The 23854-nt window shown below is 37.1% G+C and overlaps 1 protein-coding gene across 1 annotated transcript in view; it reads right to left on the bottom strand.

The window, feature by feature from the left end:
- The window catches only part of LOC141283390 (alpha-(1,6)-fucosyltransferase-like), an 88783-nt gene that overhangs the window by 21043 nt on the left and 43886 nt on the right, over nucleotides 1-23854 (bottom strand). Inside the window, exons 2-3 of the mRNA XM_073816676.1 lie at nucleotides 14699-15187; nucleotides 3614-3729 (exon numbers count right to left, since the gene is read on the bottom strand). Of these exons, the coding sequence (XP_073672777.1) occupies nucleotides 3614-3729; nucleotides 14699-14901 (319 nt within the window). The 5' untranslated portion in view covers nucleotides 14902-15187. The remainder of the gene's footprint in view (nucleotides 1-3613; nucleotides 3730-14698; nucleotides 15188-23854) is intronic.

The raw sequence follows: 23854 nt of genomic DNA, 5'->3' as shown, positions 1-23854 counted from the left end.
TTGGACCTCTCCTCTTCTCCATATACACTACATCTCTGGGCCCCATCATACAGGCACAAGGCTTCTCCTACCATTGCTATGCCGATGACACACAGCTCTATCTTTCATTCAAACCAGATGATACATCAGTAGCTGCACGGATCTCAGGCTGCCTGGTGGATATCTCTGCATGGATGAAGGAACACCATCTACAGCTCAATCTTCAACCCAATCTTACAAAGACTGAGCTCCTTGCCTTTCCTGCCACTCCAACTCTACAGCATGACTTCTCCATCCAGTTAGGTTCATCAACAATTACCCCATCGACTTCAGCCAGAAATCTGGGAGTAATCTTTGACAACCAATTGACTTTTAAAGACCACATAGCTAAAACTGCTCGATCTTGCAGGTTTGCATTGCACAACATCAGAAAGATTAGGCCCTTCCTAACAGAGCATGCTACACAACTCCTCGTCCAGGCCCTGGTCATTTCCAGGCTGGACTACTGCAATGCTCTTTTAGCCGGTCTTCCAGCATGTACAATCAAGCCTCTACAAATGATTCAGAATGCAGCAGCACGGCTCGTCTTCAATGAGCCCAAAAAGGCCCATGTCACACCTCTCTTTATATCCCTGCACTGGCTACCGGTTACAGCACGCATCAAATTCAAGACACTGATGCTGGCATATAGGACAGCCACCGGCTCATCACCTGCCTACCTCCATTCACTACTTCGTATCTACACTCCCTCCAGAAGTCTGAGATCCTCTAGTGAAAGACGCCTCATTGTACCACCACAGAGAGGCATGAAATCACTTTCCAGAACATTCTCGTTCAATGTTCCTGCCTGGTGGAATGATCTTCCCACCCCTCTCCGGAATGCAGACTCCTTAACAGCTTTCAAGCGACTGCTGAAAACCCATCTTTTTCGACACTATTTGACTCAATAATATATATATATATATATATAAAAAAATTGTTCTCCTCTCTTTCTTGATCTTCCCTTTCTAGCCTCTATTCATCTAACAACGCCTAATATATGATATTTTTGAGCACTTCCTATGTTGATCTGCCTCCTTAGGATGAATCACTTGTTGTATTCCCAATTTGTAAGTCGCTTTGGATAAAAGCGTCTGCTAAATGAATAAATGTAAATGTAAACAAACACACACACACACACACACACACACACACACACACACACACACACCTAGACATACATACTGTAGATACAAATACAATATAGATAATGCAAGTGCTGTTCTATTCTGGTGAAGAATCATTTATATAAGTATGACTATAACTGTGAGACTTCGTCTTCAGGTGCTGTAGGTGAGCAGCTCACTAGGGTTTTGAGCAGAGCTGCTTTCTCCTTTAATCCTGCTCTCATTACAGCAAAGGTGACCTGAGTGAGACACACAGCATCTCTCTGTCTTTTTATAGGGGTCAGAACACAACGTGAAGCAGCAGGATGAGAGACAGGCTCTTTAAGGATGATTCTTATACATCTGTGACCTGTACTCTTCTGGCCCGGGGTGACGATGATGCTGCTGCTGTTGCTGCTGCTGCTGATGATGTTGGTAGTTATTTCTGGCTGATCCTGCAGCAAGGAAATTTCCCCCGACCTTGACCTGTTCCCTACCCATGATTATGCATGCAAAGACTTGAACACACACACAAACATCTACCTACACAATGACTCATTCCGTTGTGCATCTGTTAGACATCTGTTAGATGTCTGAACCAAAGACATCCAAAATATAAACCGCTCATTTTTTATGTTAAAATGCATTGTTTCATTCCAGTTTCATATGCAACTGTATAAGACATAGGCTGATTTGTCAGAAAAGTATGTCATATACACGTCAACGCTGAAGAGTGGAACTGCAAGAGTCTGGATAACAGTTTACACATTTGTGATTTATATTTGAATGTAAGCAATCCGGCCTAATTTGAGGAAACAAACTGCTACTTGTGATGCATATTTTGTTACATCAGTCACAAAATATTCCCAAGATTAAAGTAAAATGCTTACTGGTTGACATAGGAAATTAAATCATTGTAAGAAGTATGGCCAGAAAAAAAGAAGGGCTTAGACTAAGCCAGGATTAGGCCACAGTTCAATCAGGACATTTAAGTAATTTTATAAACGTGCATCTTGAGACAAAACAAAGGCACTAATATATTTTAAGATCAGTCAGTGCAAGTTTTTTTTTTTTCAGTTGATTATTTTTTCAGTTCATACTTACATTTTAGTCTAGGACTAGGCTTAAGCCTTGTCTGAAACTGAGGGTTAAAGTCTTAAACTGCTCTGATGGAAGCAAATTTATACTCAGAAAGCATCAATAATTGTGTTAGTTCATTACATTTAGTCTAATTAATTGCATTACATTAATTAATATAACTGACAGCATTATAAAAACACTTAAAATGCAGGGTTTTAAGAAATTTTGACATACAAATAATGCATTGTTTTTAACTGCGTCTTTTCAAAGGTCTGTTTCTTAGGCACTTTGCAAGAAATGACTTCCAAATGGGAATTTTGATTAACTGACAGCCATTATAAAAGACTTAAAATGCAGGATTTTTAAGAAATTTTAACACATACAAATAATGCATTGTTTTTAACTGCGTCTTTTCAAAGGTCTGTTTCTTAGGCACTTTGCAAGAAATGACTTCTAAATGGGATTTTTTAATTTTTTTTAAAGTAAAATATCTTTGAAACCAGATAAACTTTTCTAGAAAAGCAAAACTGCAATACATGTTTTTTTTCATTAATATAAGTGAATTTTGTCATATTGCAGCAAAAAGGCATATTAGAATGATTTCTGAATAATCATGTCACACTAAAGACCAGAGTAATGATGCTGAAAATTCAGCTTTGCATCACAGAAATACATTTTATTTTAAAATATATTCAAATAGAAAACAGTGATTTTAAATTGAAATAATATTTCACAATATTACAGTTTTTTACTGTATTTTTAAGCAAATAAATTAGCATAATATACTGAAAACATGAAAACAATTTCCAAATTTAGCAAACCCAAACTTTTGAACTGCAGTATATAAATTTTTTTAAATCAGACAAGTTAAAAATGAACTTGGATCATTTTTTTTAATTGTACTGTGAATATATCCTATTGCACTGGCAGATTCTCCATTAGTTTTTAACTTTTAAACTAACTTTTAACTTTTCTACCAAAGCAACATGCAAGCAATATGTGTTCATATTAAAGATGCATTCTTTAAAAACAGCTCCTAAAATCTTTCATTTAGCATTTATCCGACCATTGGAAGACTATGAATTTTTGGGTTATGTGTACGGGAAAGGTTTCGTTAGGGTTCAGATATAGAGACTCAGTCCTGATGATCTTCTCTCTTACCTAGGGTTACCACTTTTAATACCCAAAACTAAGGGACGCATTCTGCGGGGCAGGGGCGCCGCTCGCAATTTTGGGCCCTATGACAAAATATGAGGTTGGGCCCCCCCCTACCATACCAAAGCAGGTCTCTGGGGGCCCCTAAAATGCGTGGGCCCTTAGAATTGTCCTAACTTTCCCCCCCTTAGCGGCGCCCCTGCTGCGGGGGACGATTCCGTATTTTAAGGGACGGGTGGCAACCCTACTCTTACCGTCTCCAGATAATCTCTGAAAGCTGTGGATCTTCTGTTTGGCTCGGCTTAGCTGTTCCTCAAGAGACCGCAGTCTTCCTGATGATACCGGCCCATCCGACTGTCCTTCCGGGATTCTGCAAAACACACACGGTTTGTTAGCGAACTCCTTCCGCAGCTTAAAGCGTTTGCAAATTCGCCGCGTCCACGAAGAAAGCAATCAGACCGCCAACGCTGTGTAAACAAGCGCAAAACTACAGGCTCCAAATGTTGATTCACTGGAGCCTGATTACCAATTGGCCATGAATAAAATAATCATAAATGTCTGCTGTGATGTTCAATAGCGTTTAGCGCGCTGCATAAATTTGCTGCTTACATTCGTCTAAAGCGTAATTGCTAATTACAGTTTGACTGTTCGTTTCTATTCAGCTGATTTAGATGAAATCACCCCTTAACTAATGAGCCTTTGGGAAACTCTGCATGACACCAACAACTGCTCATTTAACACCACATATTATCATATTGGGCTTATTTTATAACTGAATGTTTACTGAATATTTCCATTTGTTTTCATACGGCAGTAAACGGGTCAATATCTGAAACCACTGAGTAGATCGGATATATTACACATTAATATGGTAATCGTGCATTAATATTAATACCGCTGCCGCATGCATATGCATGAGAGTATATATGCAAGGGAACAAAGATTAGCGTGGAGAAATCAATAGAGCATGTTAGCACAATTTGCAAAAGTGGAGGAGGGAATACTAATTGATTCAAAAGATGCAAAAAAGGCTTTCATTTTAAAGCAAATAACAAAACAACCACTGAGGAAACCAAAAGCAAGGCATAGGAAACAAATGGCCTTGAACTTTCTATTTAACAAAATCAGCATCAGTTTACAAAGTTATAAAGCAGCACAACTGTTTTCAACATTTTTGAGCAGCAAATCAGCAAATTAGAATGATTTCTGAAGGATCATGTGACACTGAAGATAGGAGTAATCATGCTAAAAATTCAGCTTTGCATCACAGAAATAAATTACATCTTAAAATACGTTCATATAGAAAACACTTATTTTAAATTGTAATAATATTTCACAATATTACTGTTTTTACTGTATTTTTAGGTAAGTGCAATTGTAAAATACACACTATTTTAAAAAGTAAAAGTTATTGACAATACCAAGAGAACAAAATCTAAAAAAGTTATGTGGCATGAAATACAATCTGTGCAGAAAGCTATAACGAATAACCAGGTTAAGGCTTCTCGAGACTGCAGCAATATTATGGCAAACAACCTTCCAATTAGATTCAGATTACAAAAGTTCCAGGTCTTTAATGCAATAAACGTCCAATTAAGATTTGATAGGAACATTCTAATATTTTATTATATAATTCGGATGCCTCAGACTTCATGAAGGCGAATGGAGAGCAGTTTTGCTTCAAGCAATGCGCATAACTGTAAGTAAAAGAAAAATGAAAAATTAAATTGGCCTTTCAAGTCCTGAAACGAACGAATAGACCCACATTCCCTAACATCTGAATTTATGTCTTTTATACTGCAGTTTGTAAAAGAAGTAGGTCGCCCCCCTAAGCAGCTTAGCATCATGATAAAGTGCTATCTAGAATCCAGTTCACTTTATAAACACCTGCAGATAATAATGATATCACGTTAGCCATTTACTGTATGTTATGACTGTATAGAGACAGTTAAAAGAACAGTTCACCAAAAAATGAAAATCATCATTTACTCACTCTCAAATTGTTCCAGATGTGTATGAATTTCTTTCAGTTTTTGAAGAATGTGGATAATTGAACAGTTGGTCCCCATTGACTTCAATAGTACTTCTTGCATATTATGGAAGTCAATGGGGACCATCAACACTTCAGTTATCCATATTCTTGAAAAATACCCTTTGAAAGATCTTTTGAGGAATATATGAATTTCTTTCTTTTGTTGAACACACACACACACACACACACACACACACACACACACACTGGTTTACATGTTTTATGGGGACATTCCATAGGCGTAATGGTTTTTATACTGTACAAACCGTATTTTCTATCGCCCTAACCCTACCCTATACCTAAACCTAGCCCTCACAGGAGATTGTGCAAACTTTTACTTTCTCAAAAAAACTCATTGTGCATGATTTATAAGCCTGTTTCCTCATGGGGACCTGAGAAATGTCCCCACAAGGTCAAAATTTACTGGTATTCCTATCCTTGTGGGGACATTTGGTCCCCACAACGTGATGAATACCAGGTACACACACACACACACACACACACACACACACACACACACACACACACACACACACACACACACACACACACACACACACAAAACATCTTGACGAATGTGGGTAAGCGAACAGTTGATGGTCCCCATTGACTTTCATAGTTTTTCTTCCATACTATGGCAGTCAAAGGGGACCATCAACTCTTTGGTTATCCACATTCTAATATCTTTTGTAGAATGCATGATATTCCTCATTCTGTTAAATTTCTTTCATGTGCTAAACACAAAAGATGATATTTTGAAGAGTGTGGGTAATTGAACAGTTGATGCTCCCAACTGATTTTCAAAGTATTTTTTTCTCCATACTATGGAATTAAATTGCTAACACTAAATATTCAGCTACCAACATCAAAATATCTTATTTTGTGTTCATGAGAATAAACAAACTCACACAAGTTTGGAACTTGAGAGTGACTAAATGATGACACAATTTTCTGTTTTGGGTGAACTATTCCTTTAAATATCTAGGAAACCAGCAGAGAGGAAATTACTCTGTACAGCAAAAGCGGAAAAAAGAGAGAAAAATCAGGAAGCTTCTGGCCCTCAGGTGTTTGCAGTGAAGCTCTTTTCCCTTCGGCCCCTGAACGTTCCTCTAGAGATTACACAAGGACCCTATCAGCCCCCGTCTGGTACCGACTGGTAGATACTCAAAATGCACTTCAAAGAGTGCAGATGGTTCAGCGTTCAAGGCTGCAAATATGTATCTGCAATATATGCAAATGGGAACTATATACATATAAATATAAATATATATATAAATATATGCAAATGAAATGTGCCTGAGGACTATTGAATTTAAGTATAAATGAAACATGTTATTAGAGTGTAGAAAAGCTTGGTTCAATTCCATCTAACGAGGGCGAGACACGAGCATCAGAGGAGCAGAACTTCAGAACTGCTGATGGAGAGCAAAACAGAGTCTGATACAGGAGGGAACGGCGGCCAAACGACATTACGGCCAGTGAATTACTGTCAGTCACTGCCACATGCAGCGTTCAGAGAGGAAATTACAAGGGTCGCGAGATTAGTCAGGAGGAGAAGATGGAGACCGACTGAAGATCACACAGATATGATGATAAAAAAAGCGAGGTAAGAAGATCTGAATGCTGCAAAATGATTAGTAAATATGAACAAACCTCTAATCCTATGGTAAGTGTGCTGTTACTTTCTTAAGCAATCACTCTGAAGGTTTTCACCTGCTGGATGATGAAATAGGAGGAAAAATCCCACAGACTTACATTGAATGAGGAACCCGAGCCATATCTACAGACCCGAATGCCACAGAGACCTGAGGAGGGACTCTTTTCAATTGGACGAGTAAGAAACCACTCTGAATACCATAGTAACTTCATAGCAACATGTTAAAATCATGCAAAACAGCCAAGCAACAGCATAGCAACATGTTACAACCATCCAGAACACACTAGCAACTGCATAACAACGTTACAACCATCCAGGACACCCTAGCAACTTCACAGCAACATTACAACCACCTAGAACACCCTAGCAACTGCATAACAATGTTACAACTATCCAGAACACACTAGCAACTACAAAGCAAACATATTACAACCATCCAGAACACCCTGGCAACTGCGTAGTAATGAATTACAACCATCCAGAATAACGTAGCAACTACATAGCAACATTAAAACCATCTAGAATGCCCTAGCAACTGTATAACAACAATACAACCACCCACAACACCCTAGGTACTGCACAGCAACATGTTAAGACCATCCAGAACACAACAGCAACTCAAAAGAAATGTTACAACTAGGGATGCACGATATTTATCGGACAGATACATTATCGACCGATATGGGTAAAAATGGCGTAATTTTTATTGCGCCGATAAATAAATGAAACCCGGTCCGATAAAGTACTCTTGCTGGTAAATCAATCAATCAGTCTGGTGTATCTTAGATTCATCTGCTTTCCGAGTGCAAGTGACTGCAGCTGTAAACTGCAGTGACTCTCGGCCTTTGTCGCGTTTAATACGTCATCATCTGTGTCGTCATCATCGCTTTCGCAGGTCTGGAAGTTTTTCACGGCGACAGAGGAGGACAATGCTACTGCTATTTGCAACACATGTTTAGCAAGGATTCCGAGAGGAGGTAAAAAGCCGTTAAGTTTTAACAATCTTATATCTCACTTCAGAGGTTGTCATCGCGGTGAATCTGTTTAAGTGTCCGTTCACATGTCGCGCCTAAAAACGCGTGGAAAACGCTGAAGCGCCGCCTTCTCTTTTTTTCCAAACCCAAAGTCTTTGACAAACCGCTCTGTAGTTTGAGCTCCAGTGGCGTCTGCCGTTGCTAAGCAGCCATGACATGCGCTCTCCATAAAGACGCGGTAGTTTCAGCAAAAAATAAATAGATTTTCAGCATTAAAATCGCTTGCAGTAGCTCTGTTATCAAATTTATTTAAAAATGTTTATTCCTGTACAGCTTTGATAAGCCGTTTCTCCACCTTGCCAGTGCTTTCAGTGTTACCAGAGCCATATAAAAAGAGAGTTGCGACACTCCCATAGGCTTCCATAGGAACTGAGGAATGCGGAAGTAAAGCGTGTCATGGAGCGGTCAATAGTTCCAAACAACCAATAGCTCCTCCATTGAAGCCCATTCATTTCAGCGCTTCTCAAGCACAGTCGCAAGTATATTGAAGAAATTACTGCATTTCTTTACATTTTAACGCATCAGTTGACCTCTCGGAAAACTGGCCAATAGTGGTGTTTTATGAAGCGTGTTATAGTTAATGTTTATCGTTAAAAAATAAACAGTTAAACTGTAAATGCAGCTGGATAACGTGAGAAACACCGTAATAGCGACCATAACCAGATACTAGTTGTCATATTTTTATGTTTTTAGTCTTTCTGCAATCTTTCTCTCACTGTAGGAGGTTGAATGAGTTTCAGTAAAGACTGCATTCAAGAAACACGATAAAAATGTATGCTGAATGCAATTCGTTGCCTTGTGTTTTTTAAACATTATTTTCATCTTTTCTATTATGTTAAATGCCATTTTTGCTTGCCTTTTATAATATTCACTTATGTTGTATATTTGAATATCATAAAACAAGAGTAAATTACTTTTTTTTTATTTAACATTAAATCGTTAAATCGAAACATACTGTATAAAAAAAAGTGTTTGATCATGTCCAAATACACATGCAGATGTATTTAACCTTAAATATTACACTAACTGTAATCTAAATACTATATTAGAAAATGTTATCTTTTAAATGGTCAGGATCATTATTGCACATATTAAGTACAAAAAAAACCCTCCTCAAAATATTTACTAAATAGAACTTAACTATATATATTACAGTTATTTAATTGAATAAAAGTTACACTTAAGGTGTTTGGTCACATTTGACTGCCAAAGAGTATGAGAACATATTAATTATGTCTCTTTGTCACTCCCCAGAATAAAATGCGATTGTAAAGCGTATTCAGAGAAGTTATCAATACACAATCAATGCACATTATGTGTTAATAATTACTCGAAATTGCTGCAAATATAGTAAAACTGCTGTCTATCCTATTTAACTCCATTCAAACACATTGACAGCGCGGAGCTGTTTGGAACTATTGAGAGCTCCATGAACCACGTGACCGTGCGGCGGCGAGATCAAAGCGTGTCGCAACTCTCTTTTTATATGGCTCTGAGTGTTACTAAGGGAAAGGAAGCTGATTGGTTGGTTCATGTCACATGACCTGCGTTGCGCTTGCAGAATTCTGAAGAGTTGAGACGTTTTTATCTCGATTCTGATGTTTTATTCCCCGCCTTGTACGATTTGGCTGCTGCACACATTCATAATATGATCAATAAGAATGGACTACATGTAAGCTTTACCACAGACATTTGGACATCTGACTTTACTCCATGACGCACTTTTCATTTTTTCCAGGTTGACAAAATGTCAAAGCATTTTATTTTATTTAGAATTGTGGTGCCTTACACAAAAAAATAAAAACATTTTTGAAGAGTCAGGACTGTTTGCTATGATTGTTAGACCCAGATATATAATATAAATTTCATTAGTTTATCTTAGATTTTGTATTCTCCTGTGTGCACAAAATTATCATATAAAAATATGAATGTATTGGTTATCGGTATCGGTATCGGCATCGGCCAAAAGAAGGACTAAATTATCGGCTATCGGTATCGGTTAGAATTTTTCATATCGTGCATCCCTAGTTACAACCATCCAGAATACTATAGTAACCACTTAGCAACATGTTTAAACCACTTAAAACACCTGAGCAACTGCATAACAATGTGCTAAATCCACATAGAACACCCTAGCAACTGCATAGCAACTCGCTAAAGCCAATTAGAACACCCCAGCAACTGTATGACAACGTTGGGGCAATCACCCCTAAATGTCGTCAACACAACACTAAATAAGCTGAACTTTTCTGCTGATAGTCAGTGGACAATATTCTTAATCATAAAAAAGCTTTTAGTGAAGAGAGAAGCTATTTCATTTTCTATGTTTATTGTGTGTGTTTTTGAAGAATGTTTGTGGCTGAATATTTTCTAGAGCTCAGTGGCCATTTTAATTGCACATATAATGATATTGACAGAAAGCACACATATCTTCAGTCAGCCTGAGGGGTTGAAGCGCTGCGTCTCCATGAAACAAATCAATGTTATGATGTGTGGAGAAAACTTCATAATAATGGACGACACACACACATACACACAGTCGAGCACAGTCGAGATAGTCGAGCTGCTGTCAGAGACCATTCCATTTCACATCAGCAAAGGCTGCAAACATTTTATTGCTTTGAGCATCAATTCCCATGTTAATGTATCTGTCCAAAATGTTTTTATCATCACTTTATGATGATAGTATGTGCATGTATAAAAGACATAAAACAATATATGTGTACCTTCAGGCATTTGAACAATGCTTTGTTGAAAATATTCATTTAAGAAAATGTTTTGTTATTTTTAGGAGAAATGGAAGTTCTCAACAAATGTTTCAATATGGGTGCAGTAATACTTAGACTTTATATTTTATATTATTATTATATTTTTATATTATTATTATTTATATAATTATTATTATTATTATTGTTATATATAATATAATATTTATTATTGTTATTGGTACTATGATTATTTAAAATTAATATACAATAAAAATATAAAACAGGCTATATAGACACATTACAGGAAATCATAAAATAATATAAAAATAAAACAAACTATTTTATATATTATATTTGTTCTCATATTAACATATAATATTTATTTTTTGTCTGTTTGTATAATATGAATTATTTTGTCAAAAGCATCAGTTCTACAGGACTGTATGAGCACTAGTCCTTCCCTTAGTAAACCCCACTAAATACAGCTGTTTTATAATCAATGTTCCTCCGGTTCCACGGGCCAAGGACACCGCTGGAGCTATCAGAGATCTGGGGATTGATATTGTGGACCTCCAGGTTTAGAACGGATCAATGGGAGACTGAGACCCGACACACATGAGCCACGATGGACGATCTGTTTGGAATTAAAGCACAGAAGACATTGATCAGATCGAGATTTATATCTGAAATAGATGCCCCTACTTCAGCCCGACAAAGACAAATGACCAAAGTAGCTCTATTCACTGCTCATGGACCATAGATTGGCTCTCTGGGGCTGTTTTTGAGGAACTACATGCTACAGACTATCAAATCTTGGTTCAGTTTCAAGCATGCTTCCTTTACACAGCAGCACTGTGCTGTAATCAACACTTTTCACAATCAGTTAATTGTGGCAGCTGTAATCCGCAATTATTTCTTGGAATCCTACTTCACTGATAATCCTTTTAAGAACAGCATTTTCTCCAGGTCCTCTGCAAAAACACTTTTCTCAAACATATTGCACAATCCTCTGACATTTACTGTCACCCAATGAAACTGTGAGAGCACCAAATTCTCCTCAGTCTTCTCTCCTCAGTATAAGCTCTTTATAAAGCTTGACTTTCTCCATCAGAACTTCAGAAAACCTCCCTCATGTCTCCCCAGAACATCCTGCAAAACTCCTCACATGCCGTCCTGTCTGAGTTGAGCTCTGAGTCACGCGTCACAAAATCTGCTCACCGTCTGCACTGCAAGAACTCTCTGTGCTTCAATAAAAATAGTTATTGAGGGGAAAATAAATATGATTTCAGTTTACATTGTGATTTATTTTAGCATTTTAATTAAGTTAATCGCAGATGCTTTTATCCTAAGCAAAAAACTAACAAACAAACAAAAAATATATATAGATATTAAAAGTAAAAAATTAAAATATAAATTATATATTACATTAATGACATTGCATATTAAATTACTATATCAATAATAATATATGTAATTTTAAGCCTTGGTTGGGAACTACTGTCTGACTATTTGGCTCAGTTTTGCTCAGAAGAACATTTATAAACATGGGATTTGGTTTCTACTGAAGCTTATATGTTTCCATTTCTCTTGTTCTTTTAGGAGCACAAGAGCTGACATTGTATCCAGGGTACTGAACTCACATCAGACAGAATCGGGTCAAACACTGCAAATGTTAGAAAGGCTCTTTGGTGGCAAAACTCACAGCCTTGACACCACAAACCAAACCTTAAATATATTATTCACAAAGAACACACAATGCATCTTCATGCCAAATGCTTTTGCTAAGACTGTCAATTAATTAAAAATGTAAATACTTCCATACATCAATATTTACTTAGAAAATATTGTCCCTGAATGAAGGTAATTTGACAACATTTCACAATTACAGCAGACAAAAACACTGAATAAGATGCTGGGTCAAGTTAAATGCAATTCAAAGTAAAAAAAAAATGTTTTGTTTAGGACTGTCAAGCTGCTTTTAAACACAAGAACGTGTCCTGTGTGAACGACTCTTTACTTATTCTGTGCTCTAATTTATATCAAATAAACCCTACAATATTCCTTCTAAGCAACACAACCTTAAACAAAAGCATCAAACCAACACTAACCAGCATAAAGCTGGCTGTCTGGTGCAGTCATAACAACCTGGAGCTCAACACGCTCAAAACTGTGGAGATGATCATAGACTTCAGGAAAACCCCCCCTGCTCTCCCCCCACTCACCATCATGAACAGCACTGTAAACACAGTGGAGTCATTCAGGTTCCTTGGAAATACCATCTCTCAGGACCTGAAGTGGGACATTCACATAGACTCCATTGTGAAAAAGGCCCAGCAGAGGCTGTACTTCCTCCGCCAGCTGAGGAAACTCAACCTGCCACAGGAACTGCTGAAACAGTTTTACTCTGCCATCATTGAATCCGTCCTCTGCACTTCAATTACCATCTGGTTCAGCTCAGCTACAAATTCTGATCTCAGAAGACTACGTCGGATAGTCCGGACTGCTGAGCGAATCATTGGTACAACCCTCCCTACCCTTCAAGATCTGTACTTATCCAGAGTACGAAAAAGGGCTGCCAAAATTACTCTGGACCCCTCACATCCAGCACACTCACTTTTTGAACTGTTACCATCCGGTCGGCGCTACAGAGCACTGAGCACTAGAACGACCAGACACCGAAACAGTTTCTTTCCTCAGGCAATCCATCTCATGAACACTTGATCGTGGAACATACAACACTATACATTCTTTATTCATTTTTCCGTTATTTATTTAAAGCACATACTTACTTCCATTCAAATGTCTTTGCTATTTTTGCACATTGTCTGTCTTGTATACCTCTATATTGTTCTTTTTATAATATGTATCGTCTTGTCACTGTCATTCTGTAGCACTGTGGAGCTCTGTCACAAAAACAAATTCCTAGTATGTGCAAACATACCTGGCAATAAAGCTCATTCTGATTCTGATTCTGATTCTGATTCTAAATCAAGCAAGAAAATGATCTTATCCCTGTCTCATCTGGTCTTTCTAGCACAGATGCCAACATTAAAGCAATACTTCAGCCAAAAATAAAAATCCTGCTATTATTTTCTCATCCTGAATTTGTTGCGAATCCGTATGCTGGTATTTGTTTAATCTGTGAAACAGATAAAAAAAGATTTTTGATGGTGAGAAAATAAAGAAATTGTAATTTTTGGCCGAACTATTTCTTTGCCAAAAGCTGTAATAATGGATAATGGTGCGCAAAAATTCAGATGATTTGCAAAAAAGGCCCAATATTACCTTATTTAATAATGCTAAGCTCAAGAATATTAATAAAAACTTCAGTACATATATATTTTTTCCTAAAATAAAATTTACATCATGATTAAGCATAAATGAATATCTTGATAATCATTCAAACATGTGAAAATGGGCTGAGAATGAACAAATAGTTGTCATCTGGCTCAGAGGAAGACAGGAATGTCTTTGTGGCATTTTTATTGCTGATTAAAGGAAAATTAGGGTTGCCTGGTCTGCAAAACAAAACCAGCCCAACTGCCATTTAAAACTAGCCCAAAACTAGCCTAATTGCATCTTTTCCGTTTTCTTCCCAAGGTGGTCATTCTCCGTCGGTGGGAGAAAGATCGCTTTAACCTGCGGACCAAAAAACAACCCATAGCAACAGTGTAAAAGTAGCCCTAGTGACTTGGCAACCCTGGGGATAAAACAACACTTCTTAACTGTTGTTGAAAGCACAAGTGCTATGAAATCCATCATACTGTATTTTGTGAGAAATTGTGACATGCTAGAGCAAAACAGACACATTTTTTGGAATCAACACCCCAATATTAGTATGAAACAAGTATTAAATTCAGGAAATTAGATATAAAGTGGTGTTATTTTACTGTAGAGAGCCGGTTTACCGTAGCGACTGAGCCATGCGCCGCAGGTCCTCATTCTGCTGTTTCAGTCGCTCCAACTTGGTGAGGATCTTCGCCAGCTCACGGCTGGAGCGCGGCGCATGTTCGTTGTCTCTCACCAGATGTCCCCCGATATAAAAGAGCAACGTTCCCCAGGCCAGCAGGACCAGCGCTATCCAGCGCCAGGAGCCCGCCCATGGACGCATGCTGCCGCCAAACTCCAGTCACAACCGATGGACGGCAAGCATGTTGGGTCTGCCGATTAAAGTCGTGGTTAAAAGTCCAAATGTAGAGGGTCAAAAGAAGCGGCTGTGTCTATGTAGGTACATCAACACACCGTGGATATTCATGCATCGTGACTTGTCAAGAAGGCAGATCTTCCATTCTGTTTCTGTAGTAGATGATTGTGGCGTTTCTGGCTTTGTTTCACTGGCGTCTCATTGGCTTTGGCGTCTGAGTCCTAAAGTTGGATTCTCTGAATGCATTAAGGCTCTGGAGAAAGAAAGAGAGAAAGATGTTACAGAAAAGTGGTTTTCAACTGGTCCGTCGGTTTACAGACAGCAGAGAAAAAAAGCAATGCTGACTGCAAATAATAAAGTGCTGCTATTAATTACGGACAGCTCAAATAAACTAAAGAAAAAAAAATGTTTTCTTCGTATATCTTCTGTCATTGACATAAAAGGTCAAACATGGTCAAGCATTTACTTACATGTGTACATGTTCTTACTTATGTGCAGAAAAGGTTTGGATTTCTGCAAAATTCACAACAAGTGCATATTTGCACATAAATGTTTCAAATGCTGATGAATCAGAATTATTATATAAATATTTTGGTTCTAAACACTGCATGTTCCCAAGGCCAACAGGAGCTAGTGATTAAAAATAAAATAATAAAACAAAACAGAGTTAAGGCTCTTTGCCTACTTTTGTATGGTAAACACTGCATGTGAGAAATGCAACAAAAGCATGCATCTGTGCAACAGTTCAAGTTAATGCAACAACCTTGAATGTTTCCATTTGAATTATATAAGCTGCAACTGCAACTGATATGCAACACTGCAAGGCAAACTATAATACTGCAAGTGTGTGATCCTGCAATAATGCAAGTGAAAAATGCAATTACTAAAATGCACCTGGTATAATCAACAAAGCTGTGTACTGCAATGCTCCTTTTATAATCAGTGTGCTGTCTACACTGCAAATGCATAATCATACAACCCCGCAAGCATGCATTGCAACAAAACTAGTGTCTGCAACAATGCAAATGACACATAATAGAAAACTAAAATGTTCCTGTTATAATCAACAAAACTTTATACACTGCATGCATGCAACTCTGCAACACTGCAAGAAAACAAATCTAGAATGTTGCAATTATATTGAATTACTGCAAGTGCAAGTTATTACAATACTGCAAGAGATGTTACAGAACTAGAATGTTCCTTTTATAATAAATGGAGTTGTCTATGTTGGATTTTAAGGCTCTTTGTTTACTTTTGTGTAATAAACAGTGTTGCTGTGTTTGGACACCACTTCAAATCCAAACAGTTGCTACAGAGAAAATAGTGCGCCAATGAAGATGAATTGAAAACATCCAAATACAACAAAAAAATAAAAATGCAGTTCCTCATAGCCCTGCCTAAGCACCCACAAGGATTGATCAAAATCTCACGACGGTGCAATCTCATGACAGATGTGCGGAGACTCTTAAAACGTCTGGATGCGCTGTTGGTTTGGGAAGCGCTGTCACTCCTCGCCGCGTACATCTGTCCTGCACTCATTCTCACGTCTGCCCACACGGAAATAACCTATATAAACATATAGGTTTTGATATAGGTTTTTAATATATGTGACATATATAAACTTGTCCGTTTTCCTATATTATATGTACATATATGCACATATATACGTGCATACATGTACCTATATAGGTACATATATGCATGCATATATGTGTGCACATATGCATATATATGTTCACCTATATGTTTACCTATATATTAGTAAAATGATTAAAATCCAAAGCTGCTAGACAACATAAATAAAAGCACAGTGAAATGCTCAGATAAATGTGGGATGATGATGATGATTACTTGAATGTATGTTCTGTGGATTTTTTTTTCTTGCTACATTTAGACTGTAATGACCTTTCAGCCATATTCATCTAGAAACTGCTTTAAGACAATACAGAAAACATTGCATTTTGCATTGCATTTGGTGGATGTAACAGTGAATGTGTGGATGTGTATGAGCTGTAATGTGAATCTGGAAGTGACTTGAAATTGGAAAAAAGACTTGATTGACAAAATTAAAAAAAAAACGACAAACCATTTTGTTATACTTTTCCACTATTTTCATACAAGAAAGAATTGACCCTGTAAATGTTTCAGGAAAACGTGCAGACATCATAGCTTTCCATCTCCTCTCATTTATTTGCCATAGTTAAATTCTATAACATGCCAATTACATGTGATACCAATTTCACGTGTTCGCACATAAGTTTTTTGCATTTTTTTTTTTTGGTTAGTTCTTAGTTATTGCCTTGATAATAGAAAATATGAGCTAGGCATCATGTATGACAGTTGCCAAAGTGAGATATGAGCTAAAATTACCAGATCCTGCCATGAGCTATATAGGAGACATATCTTGTATGTACATATAGGGCTTATATGTGGATATAAAGAAGCAATACAGGAGACCTATATGGCCTGTATGCACCTCAATTTTGCCTATATGTGGCATATATGCGCATATATGCAGCATATATATTATCATATATGTGCATATATACTGCATATAGGTTTCATATATGCGCATATATCCTCATATAGGTTCTTTCCATGTGGGTGAACACTTTCATTCTTACAGATTCAGACTCTGACAGCTAAATCCCCTCTCATTCCCCCAGACGTGTCCCGCAGATGTTGACACATGTTTTGGGCCCGACCGCCATGTTGTCAAACTGACGTGATGATGAGCGCACTGGAGCGACCCTAGAAAACCCAGTGTCATCAGTTTTCCTCCAGGAATGAGTGAGACATTGTGTCTACGCTGCAAGCGAGTGACACACTGACAGCGATTTGCTGCGATATTAGCATCAGCAACCACAGGAGATGCAACGCTGCTGAGGAGAGTTTAACTTTATGCAAATTAACAGCGAGTGATGTGGCGGCTACCGGTGGGAATAAGAGGAGCTTTAGGATAAACAAATCTGTTTCGTGATGCAACATAACTAGAACACTCTCATTATAATGAATAAAGCTGTCTTCTCGGCAACACTGCAAACCAACAACGCAACAAAACTAGAATGATGCCATTATCAGTGATGCTAATAATAAAGATATCATGTTGTTGTTGTTTTTATAAAGCTGTCTTAGAAAGCATTACAGTGCAGTGCAACAGAACTAGGATGTTTCTGTTTTAAACAAGCTGACATTGCAAGTTAGAAATGCAATGAAACAACAACATAGAATCAACAAGGCTGTCTACACTGCAAGCATTACACAATGCAAAGAAACAGCTAGAATGCTCCAGTTATAATGCAGTTTTGCATTTCATTGCAATTGAACTATAACGCTCCTTTTATATCAGTGAATCTGTCTATATTGCAAATGTATGACCCTGCATCACTGCAATCATGCAATAGATCATGTAACTAGAATTAGTTTTAATCAAAGAAGTTTGCAAAGTTTGCTTGCAACATTGCAAGCAAACACAACTAGGATGACTCAATGCAAGAGCATGTCATTTCAAGCAATGTGACAGTAATAAATGCTTATTTTATAATCAATGAAGCCGTCCACATTGCAAATGCATGGCCATGCAACACTGCAAGTGTGCAATACAACAACAACAACAACAACAAAAAATCCTGTTTCAAATTAACATAGCTGACTCACTGCAAGTGAGAAATGGAGCAAAACCAAAACATTGCTGGTAGAATCAACAAGGCAGTGCATGTGTTCCCAATGTTTTTTTCTCCATTTCTGTCACCTGTGGAGTTTTGGTTCCTTGCCGCTGTCGCCTCTGGCTTGCTTAGTTGGGGACACTTTCCAGCGATATCGTATACTATTTGAACTGAACTGGATGATGATATCACTGAATTCATTGATGAACTGCCTTTAACTGAAAATTGATTATTTACAATAATGCGTTACTTACACACTATTGTTCTGTTTAAATACTGTGCAGTTGCTTTGACACAATCTGTATTGTTAAAAGCGCTATATAAATAAAGGTGACTTGACTTGACTTGTGATCCTGCAGCACTACAAATGAGAAATGCAACTGTTATGATCAACAAACCTGCAAGTATGAAACTCTGCAACAATGCAGAGAAACAACCTAAATGTTCCAGTTGTAATCAATAACTCATTATATATGCATTTCATTGCAACACTGCGTAGGTGGGTAAAGATGGAACTAGAACACCCCTTCAATTAAGCTGTGTATAAAGTACTTCAAGGCAAGGCAAGGCAAGTTTATTTATATAGCGCATTTCATACAAAATGGTAATTCAAAGTGCTGTACATAAAAGGAATTAAAATCATAATATCATAAAAATCATAAGAATTAATAATAATAATCACAACAGTAAAAACAGAGAATTTAAGAACATTTAAGATCGTTTAAAAAATTGATTTAAAATTAATTAACACAGTAAAAATGATTATACATAGAGTAATGAAATCTGTTCGGACGTAGCACAGTGCTCATTCAATAGATGCAAAACTAAACAAATGCATGCAATGCAACAAAACTAAAATGTTGGTTATCATAAACAAAGCTTTTTACACTGCAAGCATGCAACTCTGAAACACTGCAAGTGAACACAACAAAACTTTATGGTTTTAGTTAATGAAGTTGTCTATGCTGCAATTGCATAATTGTGCAGCACTGCAATCATGCGATGCAAAACTAGAATGATTCTGTTTTAAACAATGCATTTTCTACACTGTAAGCATGCAAACACAACTACAGTGTTTCTGTTTTAATCTACAACACTGCAAGTGCATGTTATTGTAAGCAATGTGACATAACTAGAACACTCCTTTTATAAAAAATTAATCTGTCTACATTGCAAACACATGGCTCTGCGAGTGTGCAATGCAACAGAACTAGGATGTTCCTGTTATAATCAACAAAGCTGTTACAGCGCAAGCACGAGACTCTGCTAAAATGCAAGAAAACACAACTGGAATTTTCAAAATATAATCTCTATAAAACTCTCACTGTCAGTGGTGTGACAGAACAAATATATGTTTATGTAATCACTGAAGCTGTCTATACTGCAAAATGCATGATCCTGCAACACTGCAAGCATGCAATGCAACAAAACCAACAAAGCTGCCTACACTGCAAAAACACAAACACTCCGAGTGAACAACAAAATTAGAATGTTCCCATTTTAATCAATGAAGTTGCATGCACTGCAGTTGCATAACCATGCAACACTGCAAGTTTGCAATGCAACAAAACAAAAATATCCTGTTTTAATTAAGTAACTCTACAAATAAACTGTACCTTTTTACAATCAACATCGCTCACAAGTGCATGTCATTGCAACACTGCAAGCAATGCAACAAAACTATTTTACTAGTAGAATCGTCCTTTTGTAATTAGCAAAGCACAGGCAGTTCTGTTGATCGTAAAGAGATCATTCTAGTTTTGTTGCATCTCTCTTTCAGTGCAAACGGAGCATAAAAAAGAAATATAACAGAGTAGCTTTTAATGCATCTTCACTGAACATTAGCAGTTTTCATTAAGAGAGAGAGAAAGACAGAGAAATGGAGCGAGGGAACACAGTGTGGGCACTGAGGGATGATACGTCTGCAGAGTCAAGTTAAAGGAAGGAACTTGTGTCATCATTTTATCTCCTAATTCCCCTGCAGAAACATCACAGGTGAGTAATTGTGTTTAGTTATATGATCTTTCAGCCACACTGTGCGCTGATCTAAAAGCGAAGTCACATCCGATTCTACTGTCATTTCTCTGATTAGAGACTGGAGGGATTCATTAAGAATGAATCACACCTGCTGATAGCATTGTGCTTTCTTGACAAATAATACAAGCCAAACTACGGAAGCCTGTTTTGTTACAGAATAAAAAACAGGTTGTCACAACTTTCATCTCAAAATTTTTGTTTCTCAAAGTCTGCAAGACACAATTCTGAGGGAAAAAAGTGAGATAAAATATAACAAACAATATTTTTTTTCTAGCAATTGTGAGTTTATGTATTACAATTTTACAATTCTCTTCTAAGAAATTAGTTTATCTTGCAATTCTGGCTTTTTTCTATAAATTCTGAGTTTACTTCTGGCAGTTCTGGAAATTTTGACTCTCACAACTGCAAGTTTATATCTCACAATTCTGACTTTTTTTCTCAGAATTGCTAGTTTATATCTTGCAATTCAAAATGTTGAATTTATAAGTTTATATATCTGACTTTTTAAAATTCTGATATTGTTTCAGAATTGCAATAAAACAGTCAGTTTTTAATTTTATTTTATTAATCCTGTGGTGGAAACAAGCTTCCATTCCAAACTTCAAGACATTGAATCCAAAAATCTAAATTAACATCTCTGGCATTATTATTCATAAGTCAAAGTTATTCTAAAAAGGCAAAATGATCATAATCTTTCAGAAATTAATAACATCCTTTAGCTCTGAAATGACTACTTTGCTGACATAATATAAATTAAGTTATAATTAGCCAATTTTCACAAACTAATCAAATCCTGGTGGACAAAATCAACTCTTCATCTCACTAAATATTCAGTTTTAATCTGAAATGAATCATATAAAGGAAGCTAAATCTGTTTCAAGCAGCATTTTGTGTTGTTTAAAATTAAAACTCACCATAAAGAGCTTCAAAAGCACACTGTGAACATCATCCTCTACTCAGGATCGGCTGTTTTAGGATTTTGACGGGAGGAAATGACACAGCAGACTTCAGATGTGCTGAGCTGTGTTTCAGAGCCAAACTGTCTAGTGAACATCTTCTGGATTTTTAGTATCAGGGCTGCAGGTTTATGGATTCTGATGGGGTTTTATGTTTCCTCAATAAAAAGAGGCTAATGAGGACAGAGCAACGACAGAAACACTTCCCCCTCCAGCTTTACCATTTCTGTCAACAGCAGAGCTTCTTGTTTACAGGGCCAGAGCATAGTATCTGTTATCATACACATTATTTAAGTTTAAGATGCATTTATCAGTGCATTTTTTTGGTCTGCTCACCAAGGCTGCATTTATTTGGTCAAAAATACAGCAAAAACAGTAATAGTGTGAAATATTATTCCAAATTAAAACAACTGTTTAATAATGTAATACATATTGAATTTTCAGCATCATTACTTCAGTTTTTAGTGTAACACGATCCTTCAGAAATCATATGCTGATTTGCTGCTCAAGAAACATTATTATCAGTGTTGAAAACAGTTGCTGCTTCATATTTTTGTAGAAACTGTGATACATTTTATTTTTCAAAATTATTTGATGAATATAAGGTTGAAAAGAACAGCATTTATGTGAAATAGAAAGCTTCACTGTCACTTTTGATCAATCCTGTGCATGAATAAAAGTATGAATTTTCCTTTAATAATAAAACCCTCAAACCTCATGCAATTTCTGATGTTCTTTAACCTAAAAAGACACTGAAAGTCTAATTCACTCAAACTTAAATTCAACTCTAAAAACCATCTGAGCCGATGAAGCTTCAGAAACCTTCAGGTCATGAGACATTAGAGAAGCTCCTGTTCAGCAGACCCGGTGTGTTCCGCCCTCTGTTCCCATCATGCTTTGCTTCCTCAGTAACGTCTCCTCTGACCTTTCAGACTCAAAGCTTCATCATCTTTATGGCACTGCGCAACTGTCATTTACCTGTCAATCACTCATAGGAAAGGTCAATCCAAATGACCTGCTTGAACCACAGCAACGTACGGCTCCCGCTGCTGCAGCCCTGAAGCCCCACAGAGGCTCCTACATCACGCAGTGGTACCTGCCCCGCAATAAACTACCCCATAAGTGCTGAATGATGCATGTGTAACCTCACCATGAGTTACACTTAAGGTCAAAGGTTTGACAGGTTACAACAAAAGCACATCTTTGACGTACAATGTAACGGTGTGTGTGTGTGTGTGTGTGTGTGTGTGTGTGTGTGGCTACAACGGTCCAGCAAAAAGGAATGACAATCTAGGACAGGATTCATAAGGGAAATGCTGGACGCTGTTAATCAAACCAGGACACCGGCACAGGGATCTGCCAGAACCACATTAAAACAAGAACACAAACTCTGCAATCATCCGTATAGAAATCTGTGCTTTTCCTCACAAAACTGGGATAGACTGTAACACAGAAGCTTATACTGTATTGTGTGTTTTCTCTAAGAGAACAGGGTATGATATTAACCTGTTCTGATAAACTATAAAGAACAGAGACATCAAAACACCAGCTTCAGAAAATATAGATAAATACAGCCAAACTCTACACTTTTGTCTCATTCTCTTCAATTTAATGTTAATATTTAATAAAATATCTATTGTATCTAAATATTAATACTACTACTACTAAGTATAATGAAAATTCACACAAGCTACAAAAAATTGGAAGTAATTAAATTAGAAGAATTTAAAGCAGAAGATCAAAGACTAGCTTGCTTTTAAAGGTACGGTGCCTTTAAGATTAAAGCAGCTCTGACAGTGTTCAGATTTGAGCAGCCAAGGTGAAAAAGAGAAATGTAGAAATCTTTTTCATTTCCTTTTATAATGTATATAAAGACTGAAAACTATTCTGGGAGTAAAATCTTTACTGTTATTTTATTTATGATCACGCTCACACTGACTGTTTTTCCATTGCTTGGAAAACTGCTGCTGACAAGACACAAGGTCTTCTTCTGAAATCACTGATCATTGGTTGAGATCTCCAGATGATGCTGTTGTACTGTATGATCACACAATCTATAGCAGATTACAGAATTAAACTTCAGCCTTAAAGTAATCTTAAAGCGGCTGATTTTTCGAGAGAATAATAACGTGAGCCCTGAACCTCCATCTTGTCCTTGAGCGAGACACTTAACTTTTGCTCTAGGGGAAACGTTCCTGTAGTAGGAGACTGTCAATCATGTTAGAAAACACACCATCAGCTAAACGTCATAACTTCTGT

Source organism: Garra rufa, chromosome 13, assembly GCF_049309525.1.
Source record: "Garra rufa chromosome 13, GarRuf1.0, whole genome shotgun sequence".
NCBI lineage: Eukaryota > Metazoa > Chordata > Actinopteri > Cypriniformes > Cyprinidae > Garra > Garra rufa.
Note: the sequence above shows the minus strand (reverse complement) of the source record. Positions and strands in the feature narration are given on the sequence as shown.